At 43.9% G+C, this 23,558-nt stretch overlaps 2 protein-coding genes across 3 annotated transcripts in view; one reads left to right on the top strand and one right to left on the bottom strand.

Annotated features, from left to right (window-relative positions):
* The window catches only part of LOC128732803 (uncharacterized), a 26,875-nt gene extending 3,317 nt beyond the window's left edge, over window positions 1-23,558 (bottom strand). Inside the window, exons 1-6 of the mRNA XM_053826198.1 lie at window positions 23,460-23,558; window positions 22,896-23,205; window positions 22,703-22,829; window positions 22,506-22,649; window positions 21,359-22,444; window positions 21,106-21,297 (exon numbers count right to left, since the gene is read on the bottom strand). Coding sequence (XP_053682173.1) covers window positions 21,106-21,297; window positions 21,359-22,444; window positions 22,506-22,649; window positions 22,703-22,829; window positions 22,896-23,114 — 1,768 coding nt within the window. The 5' untranslated portion in view covers window positions 23,115-23,205; window positions 23,460-23,558. The remainder of the gene's footprint in view (window positions 1-21,105; window positions 21,298-21,358; window positions 22,445-22,505; window positions 22,650-22,702; window positions 22,830-22,895; window positions 23,206-23,459) is intronic.
* Window positions 5,874-23,558, top strand: part of LOC128732804 (uncharacterized) — a 126,550-nt gene continuing 108,865 nt past the window's right edge. Inside the window, exons 1-2 of one of the 2 annotated variants that reach the window (XM_053826201.1) lie at window positions 5,874-6,141; window positions 6,212-6,452. The gene's annotated coding sequence lies outside the window, so the exon portion shown is untranslated. Of the gene's footprint in view, window positions 6,149-6,211; window positions 6,453-23,558 lie in introns of both variants that reach the window. The other variant, XM_053826200.1, reaches the window with a different exon arrangement.

Genomic DNA, 23,558 nt, shown 5'->3' with positions numbered 1-23,558 from the left:
CGAACCTCATACCCCATCGTACATGGCATTCCAGAGCGTGGGGCCGAAAATCGAGTCCTGTGGAACTCGTACTTCTTCGCCCCATCCGCCGAGTCGTACACTAGCACCCGGTTCTCGAAGTACCTTTTAAGCAACCTACATAGATGATCCGGTACCCTCATCCTATGCCTTTACCAGCGCAAGCTGGGGTGCAATCGCGCTAGCGCTGCAAAGGCGTTTTTGACATCGATTGTGACAATGGCACAATACCTATCGCTGCGCCTTTTCCGTCTCATAGGCTTCACGGCCCTCTCTACCACGGACTTTATGGCGTCTACATTGGACTTATTCCCCTTACGGAAGAGAAACTGCGTGCTTGCCAGTCTGACATCACTCTCCACCATTAGGATTACCCGCTTTAGCAATTTGCCTAACGTGTCCAATAGGCAAATTGGCCTGTACGACGAGGGATCACCAGGTGGTTTCCCCGGCTTCGGCAGCAGTAGTATAATCAATATATATAGAATGCCAGTTTCGCTGGTGTTTCATGGATATTTTGGTGGCAAACATGTTGCTGGTTCGTGTCTTGGATACGGGAACTACATTGTCAAATTGCCCAATAGAAAATTTTCCTGCCGACGAAATACCTTAAAACGACCAAATCGGGTGATTTATCCTACGTGATTTACGAAAAAGCAGAAAGATTTTTTATTGGGTTGCCTTTTTAGTTTGACAATCAGATCAGATCTCGTTTCGAATCGATCACTCACACATATGCGCATACAATGTAACTACATAATTTTCAAATGTGTGATGTTTACCACGAGCACTGCAGCGACACTGGCATTCTATATATATTGATTCTACTGCAGTAGTACCAATCTTTAGACTTTCCATTTATCTGGAAATTCGCATACCTCTGGGCAGTTCTGAAGCGTATCTCTAAACATATCGGGATATGCTTGGATCGCCGCTTTGAGTGCCTCGTTCGGAATCCCGTCAGGACCGGGCGGTTTCTTCGTTTTTATACCCCTGGCAATTACGATAAGTTCCTCATTCGTGACCGGAATGAGGACATCATTCGATTGATCGTACGGTGTCGGAGGCCACCAAACTGGATTGTGTTGCGGGAAGAGCCCTTCCACGATGACTTTCAGCTTTTGGGGGCAGGTCATCTTTTTCATCACCAGCTGGTATGCACCACCCCAGGGGTTCGAATCCGCATCGTGGCATAGGTCCTGAAATCGGATTTCTTGCTACGCCCAACCTCCTTGTTGATCGCCAGCCTGGCCGCTCTACGCTCGACCCCCTGAGCTTCAGCATCTGTATCGGTCCGGGCCCTCTACGCTTGCCTTCTCGCTCTGTGGCATCTGGAGCGGAGCTGTGCAATGGTCTCGCTCCACCAGTATACCGAGCGACGACCGTTCATTGGCTGCCCCGTCCTGGGCATAGTGGTATCACATGCTCGTATTAGGACGTTGGTTAGCTCAACGGGCCCTCAGGTTCCAGTGGTTGCTCTCTGCGCTGAGTGCTTCAACGGACAGGTCTTTATCGAAGGCCTCCACTTTCCACCTCCTCCCAATCGACCCGCGAGATCGTGTTCCGTATAGCTTGGTGGTCGCTATGCGTGTACTCATTGGTCACCCTCCAACCCATGTTACCTAGTAAATTCGACGATCGATTGTTGTACCTTCCTACGAAAGATACTGACGGATCCCGAACGGTTTGCCAGACTTACGTCCAGCTTGGACAGAGCTTCCAGTAAGCTTTGTCCCCTAGGGGTAGTGCACCTGCTACCACATTCGACAGCCCAAGCATTGAAGTCTCCTTCAACGACAACAGGCTTGCGGCCCGTGAGGTCGTCGGTGATCACGAACCTTTCTTGGTCGGACAAAACCACCTCCTGGGTTGGGTATCTACCCTTGACAGCAATCGCTGCCATCCGACCCGTATCGTTCACCCAGTTAGCGCCGCCCCGGGGGTTTGTCACGGCAACTCCTGTGCCGTGTCACAGTGATTCAGGTTAATCTGTATAACCTGCACCACTATCGTTGCAAAGCCCACCTATAAGCCGCACACAGCGGGCCACCTGAGGCGTGCTTATTTCCCGCTTCAGCTGTGCAGAGCATGCATCTGGGGGATTTACTACACTCTTTGGCAAAGTGCCCATCTTCACCGCACTGCTGCAAAGCTTGGACCAATCACTTGCACGTCCGATTGACCAGCCTACCTTAATTTTGCCAGACGCCAACATTTTGTTAGCGAGGGCCACTGGCACGTTTATGGTTGCGGTTTGCATATCGCCGTATGCCTTCCGCAGCCGGATGTCTGCGGGTGCCACATCAACATTAAGCTGATCCCGCAGAGCATCCTTCAGGTCAACTGCCATCGTAATCTCGTCGAGGTTGTTACACTCGAGAAGAATACGCTGCGACAGGGCCTTGGCCTGGCCACGTTGGCCCCAAGCTCCTACAGCTTTTTTGTATTGTTTATGCAGGGAGAAAATCTTCATAGACAGCACCTTCACGGTGCCGAATAGGATTCACATGGTGCCAACATGCGCCTACCTACTAAAAACTATCCTGCTGCCCATTCCTGAACCCCTCCCGGAACTACCGTTAGGTTTTACTTCAGGAGGGAGGACGTGCCGAAGCACTCCGACTTGTCCGTTGCGTGTGTGGGTTCACACAACACCCTTGCCATTTCATACCGCCACTACCCTTCACTTAGGGCCTGGGCTGCCCAATCAGCCCATTACTGACCCTAACAAGCTATGTCAGGCCCTGTCGTTGCAAACGTTCTAGCCGTTGCAACTCCGTTATCACCGACGTTGCCGCCCTATCGACGGCACCCCATGCGCGCTGCTCAGCGCACATTTTCTGCACAATGTTGTCGGCGTTGGAAGCTCCTACAGCTTGGGTCCACCCTAACGTTGCGAAGTAGGTTAGCGTACGACAGTTTACCTGTCAGCTTCACTACTAAGGCGTCGCCCTTATGGACCCGCCTTGGCTTTGGCTTCGCATCTGCAGCCTCGCTCGGTTTCGGCTAAGGCGGTTTACGCCTAACCACACGCCAGTCGTCCCCGGTCCCGGCAGCACCATCCGGGACCGCCTCCGCGTGTTCGCTGGTAGAGGCGCGGTCCGAAGTCCGCTGCCTCTTGGTCAGCAGCGATGGTCCATGGTCAAGCGTAGCCGCTTTGCGCTTACCAAGCAGCGTACGCGCATGACTAGGTACGGCCATAGCCTTAGCGGCCATGGCCTGAACCTCGGCGATCTCGCATCGCTACAGACCGTGAGTTGATGAACGATAACAACTCGTCCACCAACCTTTTGACTTCCTCCAGCTTGCTACTGGCTGGAGGAGGCCCAACTCCCGCCTCCAGAGGGTGCACCACGTCCTCAGTTGACTTTTTCCTAACGCTGTCGTCCTCCTTCTTTGCTGAGCTAGCAGCGGTAGCCACCGGCGTTCTAACTGTGGTGTCAGACTTTGGTGGAGTCAACTTTTTCTTCGGTATCGCCCCCGTTTTCGGGGGGCTTCCCTGTTTGGGCTGTGCCCCCGATTTCGGCGGGCTTACTTTCTTGGGTTGCGTCCCCGGTAACGGGGGGCTACCTGTCTTCGTTGGCGACGAGTGCGCCAATTTGCTGCTTTTGGCGAAGATATTTTCTTTGCCTCTAACAGCACTCGCGTTCGATTCCCCGGTCAATTTTAAAAATTTGTCCATGCATTATGGGTCCCAAATCTGGGACGCTATCTCCGCTCGTATTGTGTAGTCGCCTTAACGATCCCATGGTGATCTATGCAAGCAGGGAGGCCATGGCTAGGGACACTCCCCCTACCCTTCATGGTGGTAGGGATGTCAGCATCCGATCAGCGTTAGTCAGGAATGTATCATCTGAGCCTACATCCCCGCACTTTGACGTGAGTGACGAGCTTTGAACGTACCTAGAGACCAGCCCAGAGAAGGTTCGATCACTTTGACTCAATTTTCATTCATTTGGCAGTATCGTCTCAGCCGAGTCAAATATGACAATGTTATGTATGGGACATTTGTAGAACTAGTTCTAATCTACAATTTTTCTGAACAAAGTTTTGCTGTATCGTTTGTAGTTACGGTGCTACAACGCTAGTAACTCATCAGTGACTAAATGAACGTTCATTTAGTCACAAATAAGATACTAGCATTGTAGCGCCGTAACTACAAAAGATACAGCAAAACTTCAGGAAAATTGTAGATTAGAACTAGTTCTACAAATGTCCCATACATAACATTGTCATATTTGGTCCCGTTAAGACGGTACTGTCAAATGAATCAAAATTGAATCAAAGTGATCGAACCATCCCTGGACCAGCCACGGTTTTAACGGGACGGAAGGCAGCTGTACCATTAGCCTACTCGCCGTTTCGGGAAGGTACCACCCTTCCTTACCTAAGGTAGTAGAATAGAACAGCCGTTAACCCTATAGCGTCAAATTCAAACGTTTTTTACGCTCGTCCAGTATACCATAATCAGGATGTTCCTGGAACCGATCCTAATGTGTCCATGGCACCCCCGTCTCGGCTTTTTTATTTAAAGTCCTGAGCTCTAACAGGACACTACGACGTCTGCAGCTGCCTTAGAGGAGTTGAGCTACGCTCGCCTCTTTACACCACTGCACAACGCCCCCCTCTCCCTGTTAGCACACAACTGAGGGTGCAACCAAAGACTGGTATTTGGTCGACCCTACTTGGGTTCAGTTGCGTCCCAGCCGGCACCGCGTGGAGGTAGGGATAAGAGTTCCCGCTCCCATCTTAATAGCTATTTAGTGTCGTACAAAGTCGAATGCGACTTTGATCGGCACCATAACCTCGCTGGGTTAGGGCCTTCACCAGCCTAGTTAGCTAGTTTGGAATCTTACAAGATATCTATTCCTATGTAAAAAATGGGAACGAATCCATTGGTGACAGTAATAAAACTTATTTGCCGCCCGGGAAATGAAATCAAATAACTCCAAAAACATCAGAGAAATCAAATCCCATCCATTCCATACTGTGCGAAATCAAGAATACATAGTCCATGTTGCCCAATTCACCCCTAAATACAGTAAAACCTAATCGTTTTATTAACGGGAAACTAGCAGTCATTAACTTTTCGTCGGAAAGCCCAATTTCGGAAGCAGTTTTTCGGTCCAAAAGCGGGATTCTGTTTATAAAAATGTAAATAGTGCATTCTTCTTGCCAATCTGAACACAGCGAATATATTTTCATAAACAGAATTTTTGTTTCAAACAAAAAAACTTTTTAATTTCTTCTAAAATCCTCTAGGTGGAGTAATCACAAAAATGCACTTTAAAAATTAAAACAAAGAGACTTTTACATCACAATGCGCTTCAATCCATTTATTTAGTTAGTCATGCTATGTCCGGCCGTTATCGAGGTGCACGTCCCACTGTGAGACGCTGCGCTGAGAGCGCGTGAGAGCCGAACATCGCAGAAGAGCAAAAAGAGCGCGGCTACGGCGGACGGCGCGTCGTTTTCGCGGTGTTCGTTTTGCGAGTGCATCCTAGCAACACACTAGCAACCAGAACAACAAAGAAAAAGCCTTTCAATTGCAGCAGCATTTCGGGGCTTGGATGTTGGACGCAGCACGTGCAAGCTGAGATTCTACAATCTATCTACACACACCAACGTGCAGCGTGTTGATCAGTTTGCCGCCCATCGCCATGGCAGAGTTTGCTGAGAGTCCGAGAGTGTATAATCATGCAATTATGTTTCCTTTTATGCTCACTCTGCTGTGCAGCGCCGGTTTACTTCGCATATGTTACATGATAGCGCTCGCTGCGGCTTTGTGTTGTGGGCTGTGGGAGGAAACGGTTTTTTGCTTTCAGTGCACGCCCGACTCTCGTCGGACTTGAAGGAGGAAGGAGTCGTATTCCGTGTGTGAACAAGTAGGTATCTAACTGCTCCGACGACGAGTAAACCAAAACTCAAGTCAACCAGCCAGCCAGCCAGCCAGCTGATATTGATCATTCGGCTCTGCTTTTCATTCTGTCTGTTTTCGTCGGCCGGATCAGCCGCGTGTGTGAGTGAGTGAGTGTAGTGCCAGGCGTAAAGTGACTGCAGGAAGCAGAAAAAAGCCAGTGGAAAATTTTTTGTGGCTTCAATTTAAAGCTGTGGTCCATCACCGTCAGGGGTTCATTGCATCACGGTTTTTAATTCGACAGCCGGTAGTGATTTCGTGAATTTTTATGTTTAGGTGTTTGGAGGAAAATCGCACTTTTGTCACCATTTTCGTTTCCGTATCCATTCCTGGACCACAGCTATTAAGCGGCTTTGTTGGACTTTACCCTTATTAGGGTGCGGCGTGGTTGGGTTGTAGGTACGTAACGATCGGCAACAGTTCCTGCGGTGAGAGGTCGGTAAAGTCGGGAAATCATCTGTTTCGCCAGCAGCTGTGTTGGTGCTTTCGCAGAAAACAGCCGACCGTGCAGTTAAATGTGAGTATCGTTGTGCTTGTTTATGTTTACTGTCGAGCCAAACGTAGGGTGAATTGTGCAACTGTTGCTACTATGCTACGATTCGAATTTTCAGCCCTATTTATTTACTTCAACAGATAACAACCAAATATGAAAAAAAGTTTTTAGCCTAATGGACTTCGGCTGATGAGATAGTTTTGTCCGTCTAACCAGATCAAAAATACGTGATGAACAGTGTGGCAGCTGGACTTTACGACATTACGAAATGCTCTGTTCCATTTCGTTCCGTTGTCTTTTTAAGCAGTCGTGCAGGATCAGCAATAAATTATTTAGTCAGTAAACTTGCTAGCCATGATGCCGCACGTGCAAAAATCAGCGAAGCACAAACCGAATCGCACTTCGCTTTTAAAATTTCAATTTCAGCAGAGCGAGAAGTAAAGCAAAGGGTATCCGTTGGTGTTTTGAGCCAAGTTTGACTGTGAGTCCAATTCCGTTCAATCCGCAATCCGTGAAAATAGTTAAACAATGAAAAATTCTGCGTAGCAGTTACTCTTAATAAGCTGTTTGGTAATTTTTTTTTCTAAAACAGTACATACTCTTCGCGAAATAAGAAAATTAAAATTGAACTGAGAATTAGGCAATAATTTAGATTAAACTTTAGCAAATTCAGTAAATTATACTGAAATTTGAAAAACTACGCGATTCATACAATATTGATAAATTATAAAATTATTCCACACCAATTTCGAATTTTACAAAAATTGGACATAAAAATACAAATGATGCAAAATAAAGACTAATATGACCAACCCAGCAGTTTGGGAAAATTCTGAATAGGTTAACAAACCAACATCACAAAAGACTCAAAGAACTGCTGCGATGGAATAGAGTTTAAAAATAATACAAAAAATCTCTACCTATTTAAGATTTTATTTAACCAAGCAGTTCTCAAATAACTACTATGGTTTTTTTGTTAGACACCCGTCACGCAATAATTGCTTTTAAACGTCACCCAACGCACTATGGGTCAGAAATTAAAATTTCGGGACAAATATATTTGCGGTTAAACGGCATGTCTCAGCTCAATGTGGTCTTCGGCAACTTTTTGAATGAAAAAATGAAGCATCTTTTGAAGGGGTCGTCTAATATTTACGTATTATTTTAACAACAATTTAAGTAATAACTTTTTGAGTAAATTTTTTTTCACCTTTTGGGTTTCAAAATATTAAAGATAAACTAATTTCAAGTATTTTTTCTGAAGATATCAAACTTCTACCTTTTACTCATTTTCAGCAATAGACCTTTGTTTATAAACGACCCCTCAAATCACATTTCTTCTTGTAACATGTTTATTTCAACAGACAGCTCAATGTGATGTTCTAGAAAATATTTTGCACATAAAAGAGGAATATTTTTGCTGAAGACTGTTTTACTTTTTCTGCATTAATTAATAAGATATAACTGTTTTTAGGCTAAAAACCGTTTGATGAAAAATGTGTATTTTTTCAAGGGTGGTGTCTTCGGAGGAGTAAAATAATAAAATATAGTGCATCTTCCTGCACTATTAGGGTGACCATCAGTTCACCTATAAGGGTGACACAAACTTTTGTTTTCTTAAATATAATTTAAAAAAAAGTTTTTTTCTCCAAAAGTTGCAGAAAATACTAAAATAAGCAACTTTGCTGAATAAAGTAACTATCTATCTCTTACCGGTTACGAAATATAATGATGTGTTAAAAAAGAGCATTTAAAAATCAATTGCACTCCATAACTTTGCACACGATTATTTTATTGCTTTCAAATGTTCTACAAAGTTATTTAGTATGTTGAAATACATATTTTCTGTAAAGACTTTTTGACGCTAGGACGCATATTTATTAAGTTATAAAATGTATGAAAAAAAAATCCGCACTATTCCCAGGTATTCCTAGCCATGGAATTCCCAGGTATTCTCTGAAATACACATTTGGGTAGATAGCTTTAATAATTTCCTACAAATTGGTATGCAAACTAATTGCAGATACTTGCAGATGGCTAAGATATTCGGATTTTTCATCAGACGGTTTTTAACCTAAAATCAGTTATATCTTATTAATTAATGCATGTAAGACAAAACAGTCTTCAGCAAAAATATTCCTCTTTTATGTGCAAAATATTTTCTAGAACATCACATTGAGCTATCTGTTGAAATAAACATGTTAAAAGAAGAAATGTGATTTGAGGGGTCGTTTATAAACAAAGGTCTATTGCTGAAAATGGGTAAAAGGTAGAAGTTTCATATCTTCAGAAAAATTACTTGAAATTGGTTTATCTTTAATATTTTGAAACTAAAAAGGTGAAAAAATGTTTACTCTAAAAGTTATTACTTAAATTGTTGTTTAAGTAACGCTTAAATATTGGACGACCCCTTCAAAATATGCATCAATTTTTTATTCAAAAAGTTGCTGAAGACCACATTGAGCTGAGATATGCTGTTTAACCGCAAATATTTTTGTTCCGAAATTTTAATTTCTGGCCCATAGTGCAACGGATGACGGACTTTCAGCCAACTGATAATTTTTAAACGAACAAATGACTGAGAAAGTTCAAAATTACTTTGAGAACACTTGCAAACACTTATTAAAACAACTTTCAGATGACTTTTAAAAGACTCAAATGATTCTCAGAAAACTTTACGGCGGCTTTCAGATAACTTTTAGATGAAAAGATTTAGAGTGTTTTCAGGCGACAATCAGCTGACATTCAGATAACTTTAAGACTCTCAAAAGAATCTCAGATGTCTACCAAAAGGATTTTGGGCGACTTTTAGATAATTTTGCAATTCAAAGAAAAGGCAAACGATGCTCACTCTTACGCGAGAGAATTTGAGAATCATAGCATCGAACGCTGGTAAACGGTTGAATAATGCGTATCGTCGGTGCCCTGTGCACGTGTAGGCATAGAATAGACCCTACAGTGGTTCATAGCCTCTTATTTAGCAACTCCTATTCCTACCTCCTCGTGGTACCAGCCGGGATACGAGCTACTTTGGTGGAGATCGGGTAACCAACCCCGGTGGAAGCCAAGATCGTATGCCGACAGGAAAGGAGGGCTCTTTCGAGCTTCACAGGCCCTCCGGCGAAACAGGGGGTTGGTGTAGCAGGCTTTTGAAGCCATCACTACGAAAAATACTAAAACACGGAACGAAGAACAAGGAAATTCTTACTGGAACAATCGGAATAGACCCACGCGAGGAAAAAGCACTATGGATTGGAAACTCGGGACGTGGAACTGCCGATGTCTCAACTTCCAAGGGAGCACTCGAGTGCTCTCCGACGTATTGAAGAGCCGCAAATTGCTGGAAGAGCTCAACGGTACGAGCTGGGTACAGCTTTCATAGTAATAGGCGAGATGCGGAAACGGATGCGGATTGGGTGGTAGCCAATCAATCCTCGAATGTGCAGGTAGAGAATCAAGGACCGATTCTTCAATATGAGCATCATCAACGTGCACAGCCCTCACCTCGTCATCGGGGATTTCAATGCTCAGGTCGGCTAGGAGGAGGAATACAAACCGGTGATTGGAAGGTTCAGCGCACTTCAGCGGACTAATGAAATGGGCCTAACACTTATCGACTTTGCCGCCTCCAAGAACATGACCGTACGTAGTACCTTTTTCCAGCACAGAATCCATCACAAGTACTCCTGGAGGTCACCAAATCAGACAGAATCACAGATCGACCATGTTTTGATCGACAGTCGGCACTTCTCAGACATTATGGACGTCAGAGTCCTATCGAAGCGCTAACGTTGACTCGGACCACTACCTAGTGATGGTTAAGATGCGCCCAAGACTCTCCGTTGTGAAGTACATTCGGTACCGACACCAGCCTCGGTTAGATCTCGCGCGGCTGAAGCAGCCAGACGGTGCCGCAAACTACGCGCATTCACTCGAAGCTGCGCTGCCGGAAGAGGACGAGCTGGACGAAGCCCTTCTCGAGGACTGTTGGAACACTATCAAAACAGCCATCAGCAGTGTAGTGGAGAGCTCCATCGGGCATGTGGCCCGGAATCGAAACGATTGGTTTGACGATGAATGTAGGAGGATGATGGATGAGGAGAACGCTGCGCGGGCGGCCAAGATGCGCAGTGCCACACGTCAGAACGTGAAAAGACACAAACAGAAAAAGATGCAGCGAAACCAAATCTTTCGAGAGAAAAAGCGCTACCTGGAAGAGCAGGAATATGCAGAGTTAGAGCGGCTGCATCGTTCTCAGGAAACGCGGAAGTTCTACCAGAAACTGAACGGATCCCGCAAAGGCTTTGTGCCGCGAGCCGAAATGTGTCAGGATAAGTATGGTAATATTCTGACGGACGATCGTGAGGCGCCCAGGCGGAGAACCATGGCGGAGGGGAAAGCAATTTCGACGGTGCAACAAACGGGGAAGAGGTGCCAGCCCCAACGAAAGGCGAAGTTAAGGAGGCCATCATGCAGCTAAAAAACAACAAGTCGGCTGGGAAAGATGGCATCGGAGCGGAGCTTATTAAAATGGGACCAGAAAAGCTGGCCGTTTGTCTGCACCGACTAATTGTTAGAAATTAGGATACGGAACAACTACCGGAGGAATGGAAAGATGGGGATCTGCCCGATCTACAAAAAGGGCGACAAGTTGGACTGTGAGAACTATCGAGCGATCACCGTTCTCAATGCCGCCTATAAAGTGCTGTCCCAAATCATTTTCCGCCGACTATCACCAATTGCGACCAGATTTGTGGGAACTTATCAAGCCGGCTTCGTCGAAGGTCGGTCTACAACGGATCAAATATTTACACCGCGGCAAATCCTCCAAAAGGACCGTGAATACAGAGTTCCCACGCATCATTTGTTCGTTGACTTCAAAGCTGTATATGATACCATCGACCGGAAAGAGCTATGGAAAATCATGGACGAGAACAGCTTCGGAATCACACAGAGGGCCTCGTCAAGGTGATGGTCTTTCATGTCTGCTGTTCAACATAGCGCTACAAGGTGTTATGAACCGAGCGGATATCAACACGCGGGGCACGATATTCAACAACACTAGTCAATTCGTCTGCTTTGCCGATGACATGGATATTATCGGCAGAACATCTGTGGCGGTTGCTGAACAGTACATCAAACTAAAGCGCGAAGCAGAAAAGATTGGGTTAAAGATAACTACGTCTAAAACAAAGTACATGCTGGCCAGCGGAACCGAGGCCGAACGACGCCTCTTGGGCAGTAGCATATTGATCGACGGCGATGAGTTTGAAGTAGTCGACGAATTTGTCTACCTTGGCTCACAGGTAACGGCGGACAATGATACCAGCCGTGAGATTCGGAGGCGTATTATCAGCGGAAGTCGTGCTTACTATGGGCTCCACAAGCAATTGCGGTCGAGTAGACTAAGTCCCCGTACAAAGTGCACCCTGTACAAGATGCTTATTAGACCGGTTGTTCTCCACGGGCATGAAACACGGAAATGCTCGAGGAGGACCTGCGAACGACGAGTGCTAAGAACGATTTTCGGCGGCGTACAGGAGAACGGAGTATGGAGGCGGAGGATGAACCATGAACTTGCACAGCTCTATGGCGAACCCAGTATCCAGAAGGTGGCTAAAGCTGGACGGATACGATGGGCAGGGCATGTTGCAAGAATGCCGGACAACTACCCTGCAAAGATGGTGTTCGCCTCAAATCCGGTAGGAACAAGACGATCAGGAGCGCAGCGAGCAAGATGGTTAGACCAGATGGAGCGAGATCTGGCGTAGAGTACTCGGTGTCCGAGGAATTGGAGTGCGGTAGACCTCAACCGAGTTGCATGGAGAAACTTTGTTCAACAGGCTTTGTCTTAGGACGGCAAGCCACCTAAGTAAGTAAGTAAGCATCGAACGCTTACTTCACTGGCGAAGGCGTACAACAAACAATCGCTGGTGCAGCGTATGCGTACGTTCGGCTACCCACACATTCGCGGACACACAGCTTCATAGCATCTTCCTGCACAGCCCGTTCACGAAGCAAGCCAATGCCAACAGCTCGTGAGCGCGAGTAGCACACTAGGATGTATGAGTACAGATTTTGCTTTACTTCGTCTTTTTTTTCATCCTGCGCCGTCGCTTACACATACGGATAAGAGTGGACGCCCTCGCGAGCGATGCGGTATCAATTGCTGGGTTGCAATGACCAGCTAAAGTGACGACCGTGGCTAATACCTAAATAGACATTCGTAAAAACTAGTGGCAGTGCATGGAAAAATAAGAAAGGGTGTCTTAAAGGAAATACTCATGCACGTGTGTTCGTTAGAACGAGAAGAGGCGCGTGAGAAAGTTAGACCACCTGATATTTACATGCTTTTCAGGCGGCTTCTGGACGACTCTCAGATTTTTAAACGATTTTCAGACGATTTTAAAAGAACTTTCATATGATTCTGAAAGGATTATTAGATGTCTCTCAGTCCGCTAAAAACATTTTCAAAACGGCTTTAGAATGAATTCTGGATGACTTGGACGATATTAGAATAACTTATAGATAACTTTCATTCTTCTTTTAGACGACTTTAAAATGGCTCTCAGACGACTTTTAGAGGGGTTTCAGGCGAACTTCTGGCGAGCTTCTTCTTAGAATCATTTCCTCCAAATCATTCATTCTTCCAAATCATTGTTCCAAACAATTTCATGTGAGTTTAGGACGGCCCTTTAACAATGTTGCAAATCGAGCGAGAAGCCAACGCTGCCTACTCGCACGCGAGCGAGTATGAGAAGCATAGCATTCAACGCTTACGATACTCACGCAAGCGTAAGATGGACAACCGCCGTTGCTGTGTGCAGACATTTTGCTACATACACACTCGCGAACGCACAGCCTCATATCGTCTGCATAGCCCACTCGCCGTAGTAAAGTGCGATGTCACATCGATAATCGAAACATCGATGTTCCAACCTCAATTTTCCGATATATCGATTCGAAGCGAGCTCACAGAAAAATCGGTCATATCGATGTTGTTTTTTCACATTGATTCACATTGATGTCCCGATACAATTAATTGGATGAAACTTGGACAATTCAGATCGGTGCGATTGACGCAGTTGACGGCGTTGCTGATTCTTATTATGTTTCTCTTCAGCTGATCTGCGAAAACTAAACAATGTTTACATTTTCACACTTGAACAATAAAAAATCATGGATGCTCCTATAGTAACTCCTTCAGTGCGAATCTGACGCAGCTGCAATGAATGTCAAAAGATTGTGCTCACTTGTGCAAAGCACTCGTGGAAAGCTGGATAAACTTATAATTTTATTGAAGACAGGGAAATCAGGATTTTTTCTCAATATCGGCAAAAAACGAAGGTTTGTCAGGATATCACTAGATGCGCAAAAGAGTCTGGTTAATGTTCAAAGATCAGAAGCATCGGCAGCTCTATTTTCTTCATTTGCCAACATCGGACATCGATTCAATTAATATCGATGTCTCACACTCGATTTAATCGATGTGCCGATGTTTTCGAGACTGTCGACATCGATTCAACAACATCGATTATTTTTGTTTACTCGCGAATCAAACAACTCTTAAGCTACCAGCTGCCCTTGAGCGCTAGTGGCGTACTGGGATATAAATTTTGCATTTCTTTTTCCTTTCTTCTTCAACTTCGCGCTCGATTCTACACAAGGGTAGGAGCGCTTGCCCTCGCGAGTATACAGTATCAGCAGCTCAGGCTGCAATGACGAGTGAGAGCAACAACCGTAGCTGTTAGCTAAATACATACTCGCAAAAACTTGTCGCAGTGCATGAATAAATAAGAGCGAGAGTCCGAAAAAGATTATTATGCCGGCGTGTTCGTTAGAACGAATACGCGTGCGTGAATAATTAGATAACACGAGTGTGGGCTTCGCAACACTGCTTTTAAATGATTTTAGGATAACTTTGAGATGGTTTAAAAGGCGATTTTCAAATGGCTTTTAGACGATATTAAAACAGTTTTTAAGTGATTATGAGACTGTTTTTAGACTACAGAGATTTTAGGTGATATTCAGGTGACTTTTGGAGACCGTCAGATGGGCTTTAGTCGACTTTTATAGAACTTTCAAATGACTTTTATATGATACTAGCTGACCCGACAAACTTCGTATTGCCACAAATTAACCTGTGTTGTACATAAATCATGAATCTCGGATGATCTTTGTCACTATCTCGAGTTTTGCAAGCCCCCCAGTGGGCGGCGCTTCCGACGGCGGGTCACCGGCAACACTCGCGACCGGCTCGTCCTGAATGATCTAGTGTTACTATAGATAGTTTTTGTGGTCTTGTTATTGATTAATGTTTTATGGAAGAGTCTCGAATTTCTCGAGTTGGATTAGTTTTTGAGTTTCGCCAAAATTTCTGTTTTATTTGTATGAGAGTCCATATCCCCCTACCACAGGGGTGAGAGGTCTCTAACTATCATAAAATAAATTCAAGACTCAAAAATCTCCTACATGCTAAATTTGGTTCCATTTGCTTGATTAGTACTCAAATTATAAGGAAATTTGTATTTCATTTGTATGGAAGCCCACCCTCTTAAAAGGGAAAGGGGTCGTAATACACCACAGAAAAAAAATTCTGCCATCTAAAACTCTCACATGCCAAATTTGGTTCCATTTACTTGATTAGTTCTAAAGTTATGAGCAAATTTGTATTTCGTTTGAATGGGAGCCCCCCCCCCTCCTAAAAAGGTAAGAAGTCCTAATTCATCATGGGAAAAATGGTTGCCTCCAAAAACACCCACATGCCAAATGTTGTTCTATTTGCTTGATTAGTTCTCGAGTTAGGAGGAAATTTGTATTTCATTTGTACAGGAGCCCTCCCTCTTAGAGTGGGGAGGGGTCCTAATTCACCGTAGAAAATTTTCTTGCCCTCGAAAACCTTCACATGCCAAAGTTGGTTCCATTTGCTTGATTAGTTCTCGAGTTATGGGGAAATTTGTATTTCGTTTGTATTGGAGCCCCCCCTCCTAATGTGGGAAGAGGTCCTAATTCATCACAGAAAAAATTCTTGCCTCCAAAAACACCTACATGCCAAATTTGGTTCCATTTGCTGGATTAGTTCTCGAGTTATGAGGAAATTTGTATCTCGTTTGTACAGGACCCCCCCTCCTAAAGTGGGGAGGGGTCCCAATTCATCATTGAAAAAAAAATTGTCTCCAAAAACACACACATGCCAAATTTGGTTCAATTCGCTTGATTAGTTCTCGAGTTATGAGGAAATTGGTATTTCATTTGTACAGGAGCCCCTCCTCTTAAAGTGGGGAGGGGTCCTAATTCACCATAGAAAATTTTCTTGCTCTCGAAAACCTTCACATGCCAAATTTGGTTGCATTTGCTTGATTAGTTCTCGAGTTATGAGGAAATTTGTATGGAAGTCCCCCCTCTTAAAGGGGAGAGGAGTTATAATTCCTCTTATAAAGAGGGGAGGGGTCTCAATTCACCATAAAATAAATTCTTGTCACCAAAAAAAACACCCACATGCCAAATGTTGTTCTATTTGCTTGATTAGTTCTCGAGTTAGGAGGAAATTTGTATTTCATTTGTACAGGAGCCCCCCCTCTTAGAGTGGGGAGGGGTCCTAATTCACCGTAGAAAATTTTCTTGCCCTCGAAAACCTTCACATGCCAAAGTTGGTTCAATTTGCTTGATTAGTTCTCGAGTTATGAGGAAATTTGTATGGCAGCCCCCCCTCTTAAAGGAGAGAGGAGTTACAATTCCTCTTATAAAGAGGGAGGGGTCTCAATTTACCATAGAATAAATTCTTGTCACCGAAAACACCCACATGCCAAATTTGGTTCTATTTGCTTGATTAGTTCTCGAGTTATGAGGAAATTTGTATTTCATTTGTATAGGAGCCCCCCCTCCTAAAGTGGGGAGAGGTTCTTATTCATCATAGAAAACATTCTTGCCTCCAAAAACACCTACATGCCAAATTTGGTTCCATTTGCTTGATTAGTTCTCGAGTTATGAGGAAATTGGTATGCCAGCCCCCCCTCTTAAAGGAGAGAGGAGTTATAATTCCCCTTATAAAGAGGGGAGGGGTCTCAAATTACCCTAGAATAAATTCTTGTCACCGAAAACACCCACATGCCAAATTTGGTTCTATTCGCTTGATTAGTTCTCGAGTTATGAGGAAATTGGTATTTCATTTGTACAGGAGCCCCTCCTCTTAAAGTGGGGAGGGGTCCTAATTCACCATAGAAAATTTTCTTGCTCTCGAAAACCTTCACATGCCAAATTTGGTTGCATTTGCTTGATTAGTTCTCGAGTTATGAGGAAATTTGTATGGAAGTCCCCCCTCTTAAAGGGGAGAGGAGTTATAATTCCTCTTATAAAGAGGGGAGGGGTCTCAATTCACCATAGAATAAATTCTTGTCACCAAAAAAACACCCACATGCCAAATGTTGTTCTATTTGCTTGATTAGTTCTCGAGTTAGGAGGAAATTTGTATTTCATTTGTACAGGAGCCCCCCCTCTTAGAGTGGGGAGGGGTCCTAATTCACCGTAGAAAATTTTCTTGCCCTCGAAAACCTTCACATGCCAAAGTTGGTTCAATTTGCTTGATTAGTTCTCGAGTTATGAGGAAATTTGTATGGCAGCCCCCCCTCTTAAAGGAGAGAGGAGTTACAATTCCTCTTATAAAGAGGGAGGGGTCTCAATTTACCATAGAATAAATTCTTGTCACCGAAAACACCCACATGCCAAATTTGGTTCTATTTGCTTGATTAGTTCTCGAGTTATGAGGAAATTTGTATTTCATTTGTACAGGAGCCCCCCCTCTTAAAGTGAGGAGGGGTCCTAATTCAACATAGAAAATTTTCTTGCCCTCGAAAACCTTCACATGCCAAATTTGGTTCCATTTGCTTGATTAGTTCTCGAGTTATGAGGAAATTGGTATGCCAGCCCCCCCTCTTAAAGGAGAGAGGAGTTATAATTCCCCTTATAAAGAGGGGAGGGGTCTCAAATTACCCTAGAATAAATTCTTGTCACCGAAAACACCCACATGCCAAATTTGGTTCTATTTGCTTAATTAGTTCTCGAATTATGCAGAAATTTGTGTTTCATTTGTATGGGAGCCCCCCCTCTTAGTGGGGGGAGAGGTCTCTAACCATCACTAAAACCTTTCCTGGCCCTAAAAACCTCTACATGCAAATTTTCACGCCGATTGGTTCAGTAGTTTTTGATTCTATAAGGAACACATAACAGACAGACAGACAGACAGACAGACAGACAGACAGACAGACAGACAGACAGACAGACAGACAGACAGAAATCCTTCTTTATAGGTATAGATTCAAATAAATTTCAGGCGATTTTATATGACTTATAAAACTACCAGGTGTCTCTCAGCTAGCTTACAGACTTTTAGACGATTGCAAGTTTACTTTGAGAGGACTTTTAGACGGTTTCTAGACGATTTTAGACGATTTGAAAACAGGTTTTAAGAGGTTTCTAGATGGCTTATAAAAGGATTTTATACAGACAGACAGTCTTTCGAGGGCTTTCAGGTGATGTTCAGATGACTTTTAAAAGACTTTTAGATGACTTTCAAATATCTTTCTATCCGCTTGCAGGCTACTTCTGGACAACTTTTAGACAATTTTTAGATGACTTTCATACGAACATACGATTTTTATACGACTCGCAAGTCACTTTAAAAAGACTGCCAGATAGCTTGCAGATGGCTTTTAGATGACTTTTGAATGTATTTTAGAATGCATCCTGGTGACTTTTAGACGATACTCGGATGATTTTCTGTTGATTATTCGATGACTTTCAGTTAACTTTCTAATGAATTTTGGGAGGCTTCCAGATAAATTTCAGTTATGTTCGGTCGAATCTCAGACGGCGTTTAGACGATTTTAAACGGCTTTCGGACGACATTCTTTTAGATAATTTTTAGAACAATTTCAGACCTTTTACAAATGGGTTTTAATATTCAGATGGCTTTGAAATAACTATCAAACGAATTTTAGGCGATCTTCAAACGGTTTTCAAACGATTTTCTGATGGCTTTTAGATGGTCATCATTTCAACACTGTCTAAAAGTAATGTGAAAGTCATTTGAATATCTTGCAAGAGTTGTTTAAAAGTTGTTAAAATCATCTCAATATCGTCTAAAAGTCAACCGAAAGTCCCTATAAAAGCTGTTTCAAATTCTATAGAATTTAATCTGGAAATCGCTTGAAGGAACTCTAGCAGCATCTCGAAAGCCGTTTTAAAATCATTAGAATGATTAGAATGGCTTTTAGATGGCTCTCGGGTGACAGATTACTTTTTGGTGGTTTTTAGATAGTCATCAGATGACTTTCAAACAACTTTCAGACGATATTCAAATGACTTTCACACAATTTTCAGACTACTTTCAGACAACTTTCAGGAGGCTTTCAGAACGGAATCGACTTTGAGACGTCTTCCAAACGGCTTTCAGCCGATTTTTATAAGACCTAGATGACATTTAAACGACTTTTAGATAATATTCTCATGACTTTCAGGCGATTTTCAGGCGACTTTTGGATCACCTTTATATGGCTTTTAAATGATTTTCATGTGACTTTCAGAACACTTTTAAAAGATTTTCGGAGAATTCGCGAACTCTTTAAACAAGACATCTTAAGACCAGACATTGCTGTAGCTTTCAGATCGTTTTCAGCGAATTTCAGACAGCCTTCTGTCGATTTGAAAAGAATTTTCAGATTACTTTTATATAACTTTCTGGTGGCTTTCAGATGGTTATCAGACGATTTTTAAACGACTGTTAGGCGATATTCAAACGACTTTCAGGCGACTTATATACAGTTATTGAACGACTTTCAAACAACTATCAGACGATTTTCAGATGACTCTTGAAAGACTATCAGATGGCTCTCATTCGGCTTCCAGACGTCTTTCGAACGGCTTTCAGGCGACTTCTGCATGCCTCGCTCACGATATTAAGATAACTATGAGATGACTTGCCCGAAAGAAGCTTGTAGAAGACCTTAAAATGTCCTTTAAGGCGGCTTTCAGCCGGCTTTTACAGGGCTTTAAAACGACTTTCAGAAGCCAGAATATCTTAAAATGATTTTCAAGAAAACTTTTCTGTAGCTTTCTGCAAATTTTAAAGAATTTCCAGACCGCCTTTAGGCAACTTTTAAACGACTTCGGTCGTCCTGATGATTTTCTGATGACATTTCTACGACTTTCTGATGGCATTCAGAAGGCAATCAGAGGACTTTCCAACGATAATCAGATGGCTTTCAGACAGCAATTAGACGACTTTTAGGCGACCTTTAGATTACTTTCAGATGTTTTAAGGAAAAATTTCAAAAAAGTTTGGTGCATCCTGTGACTTGAGAATCGTATAAACATCGTATCTTCGAATCGTCGTATCGTCGTCTAAAAATGGTCTACAAGTCGTCCTGAAGTAGCCTGAAAACCGATAGGAAGATATTTGAAAGTCATCTAAAAGTCCTTTAAAAGTCATCTGAACATCACCTGAAAGCCCTCGAAAGACCGTCTTTTTGTATAAAATCCTTTTATAAGCCATCTAGAAACCTCTTAAAACCTGTTTTAAAATCGTCTAAAAATCGTTTAGAAGCCGTCTAAAAGTCTTCTCAAAGTAAACTTAAAATCGTCTAAAAGTCTGTAAGCTGGTTGAGAGACACCTGGTAGTTTTATAAGACATATAAAATCGCCTGGAACTTATTTAAAAATCATATAAAAGTTATTTGAAAGTTCTATAAAAGTCGACTAAAGCGCATCTGACGGTCGCCCAAAAGTCACCTAAATATCACCTAAAATCTCTGTAGTCTAAAAACAGTCTCATAATCACTTGAAAACTGTTTTAATATCGTCTAAAAGCCGTTTGAAAATCGCCTTTTAAATCATCTCAAAGTTTTCCTAAAATCATTTAAAAGCAGTGTTGCGAAGCCCACACTCGTGTGATCTAATTTTTCACACACGCGTACTCGTTTTAACGAACACGCCGGCATAATAAATTTTTTTCGGACTCTCGCTCTTATTTATTCATGCACAATGACGAACATAATTGGTTACAATTTGCTCCTTTGGGGAACACCGAGTGTACTAGCAAGTGTTAGAGACAAAAAAACACGGACCATGCTTAAGGTGAAACGTTACTGAATCCCAACATGCTCGGATTAATGACACCCATGTAAGGATATAGGTGCCATCGATTCGACCATGTTCGGATCCAGTACCGTTCCACCTTAACATGCGGCATTCTCCCGGTTAGGATGGAAACCACGACACCAGTCTACTCGAAGCTTGAGACAGTATGTGGATCAAATATGTTAATTTTGTGATCATAAAAAATCATGAAACGAATATTTTTAATATTTATGAAAAACTTTGAGCATCCGTCCAATATGTTTCCTAAAAAGTACATTCGAACACCTTTTAATGGTCCCTTCTTGAAGATTTGAAGACAGCATTTTTTCCCAAATAACAAATATGGTTGGCAATGCAATGTTAAAGATTACATGGAACTGATTCGACTATGTATGGGTGAAAAACTTCTTTCATTTTAGAGTAACTTTTATAAGCAAACCAAACGAGCATCCATGGAAAATCCTCTATCTGTCGCTTTTTCCATGTGGGCTTCTCATGGTAAACATTAAAAAATAAGTTTAAAGATAACAAAGCCAAAACTTACCAACAACTGGTCCAACGATGAGTGAAAACAGCCCGGAAAACAGCAGCTGAATGCCAGTGGCTCCCGGAAGCCTATCCAGAGGCACGTGTGAGGGTATGGCCAGCGCCATGAATACTGTCCGCAGACCCTTGTTGAATCCTATCCAACCGGCGGCGGTCAACACTACCGGGTAACTATGGAAGTGAGCTATAACTATAATTAAAACGAAAACCTGTAGTTCACTCGAAAGTACCGCGTAATTTTTTCAACCAACCGATCCGTCCCAGGGCCATATTCAGAACACCAAACAGAAAAAACGTCCGATTATCCCAACCGATCTTACCGGCAATGAATGGTATTATGAAGCGACAGCAGATATCCATCGCACCGAGCAGCGACATCGCCATGGCGATTTGCTCCTTGTTCAGTCCGAAGTCACCGAGCACGAACGGGGTCAGTACCGAGAAGTTCAACTCGGCGAAGTTGGCCAACGTGATGCCGACCATGATGTTGACATAAATTAGGTCTTTCAACAGATCTAAATCGAAAAAGATAGCAAACTTCTGAAGGAACGTTAGCTTGATGGGTAGTTCCTCCGCGTCTTCGACGTCCGCTCCGTTAATTTGGCTTAGCAGGGCCTTTCGTTCCTGTGCACAGGTACAGTAATCACCCGGACCGTCATCGACAATCTGTTCCAGCTTGCGGGAGGCAAGCTTGAGGACTTCCTTCTCCCGGCTGAAGGTGTTCGATCGTCGTCGGTGCATGACGGTACCACCACCGGGTGCTGTTTCTGGAAGAAGTTCACGCTTTGCAGCTTCCGCTGCGGTAGCCAGGTTGATGTAGGAAGGACGAGACGATGGCATTCGGCTGGCGGTGCCGAGCGTTGCTCGGGATCCGTACAGAGAGAACAGCCCGTCGTTGGCTCGTGCCAGCATGGGGGTTCCCGGATCGATGATTTCGTAACCGGTAACATGCGCGTCGTCCGCGTTGTACAGGTACTGACTCGAAAGGAGACTGCGATCCTTGCGCAGTGGATGGACGGTTGATTGACAAAACTGACACAGTGGTTCGGTGGTGGGTTTTGCGGCTTCTGCGTCCACCAGGGGGAGCGTTTGGGCGTGCCAATGTACCGGTTGGAGCAGGAGCGAACACACGATGGCATTCATTGCGATCCCGGCGAAGATAAGTACGGTGCCACCGACGCCGTACCGCGGTAGGAGGTACGTGATGATGTGCGGTGCCACGATCGGCCCAAGGGCCGTTGCGGTCCACGAAAAGCCGGTTGCGTGTCGGCGTTTCTTCTTGAAGTAGGTGTTCAGCGCTAGCGAGTTCGCCGATGCCGTTATGCCGACGCCAGCCCCTGAGGAAGTGGAGAGTTTGAGTAGTTGCTTTTGAACTTTTAGATTAGAGTTGTTATTTACCGTAAAGAATCGAGAAAGTTAGTAGGTAGGTCAGGAAGGAGTTGGATATGGAGGTTAGCAGCAGTCCTAGGGATACTAAGGAAGCTCCGCAAAATGCCACCTGGCGGAAGGTGAACTTCCGAAACATTGGCCCATTCATCAGACCTGAAACGAAAGTTTAGTGCTAACATCTGAGAAATGTGGACGCAAGTACATACCGACGATCGACATCAACGCCGCGTTGGTGTTGATGAAGGATGTAATCTCGGAGGAGCTGATTCCCAGCTCACTCATTCGATCACGGAAAAGCATCCCGAACTGTTGCAGTACTGGAAACGTACACAGCTGAAATTGGTACGACAGTCAAGCTCCATAGGGTCAAATGATTGGGTCTAGCAGGAGGTAACTTACGTTCGAACAGCCAGCCGCTAGTACGATAACCCAACCCCAGCCTCCGTCCGGTGGGATGAAATCCGCACCCAGTTTGGGTTTCGGTTTCTTCTGTGGAGGCTTCGATAGTTTTATTGCCTTTTTGTTCGACTCATCATCGATCGCTGACAGCACCGTCGGACGGAGCTTTTCCGCGTTCTCAAGCACGTGTTCGGATGACCTTAACGGAGTTGATGCCATGCTGAGTGTAATTTAATTGCCAGTGCAAGAGAATGTTTACGACTTTCAATGATGCACTTTGCGACGTTTTCTACACATGTTCCGGTTGGCGCTGTAAAATTGCGAAGAAAATCCATTTTTACAAGATATCTGTAAGTTTATTTTGGTAGTCATAAATCAAAGCTTTTTCGGCGAAACAATTGGGTCATTGATAGCTCGATCTGAATTGACGTTATCGTTGCTCGAAGGCGCGTGTGAAGCGGTTCGAGTCTAGATCTAAGTAGACGCTGACTTACGTATTTGGAGCTTATTATGACAGTTGATTACCATTATGTAATAAGCTCAATCACCCGTATCATTGCTTACCTCAAGTGCAGATGTTCAGCGGTCTGGCGGCGGATTCTGCTGGGATTGCAAAACACCTTCCGTACCGTACTCCAGCTGACTGGTGACTGAACGCAGGAG

This window comes from Sabethes cyaneus, chromosome 1 (genome assembly GCF_943734655.1).
Source record: "Sabethes cyaneus chromosome 1, idSabCyanKW18_F2, whole genome shotgun sequence".
Lineage (NCBI taxonomy): Eukaryota > Metazoa > Arthropoda > Insecta > Diptera > Culicidae > Sabethes > Sabethes cyaneus.
Note: the sequence above shows the minus strand (reverse complement) of the source record. Positions and strands in the feature narration are given on the sequence as shown.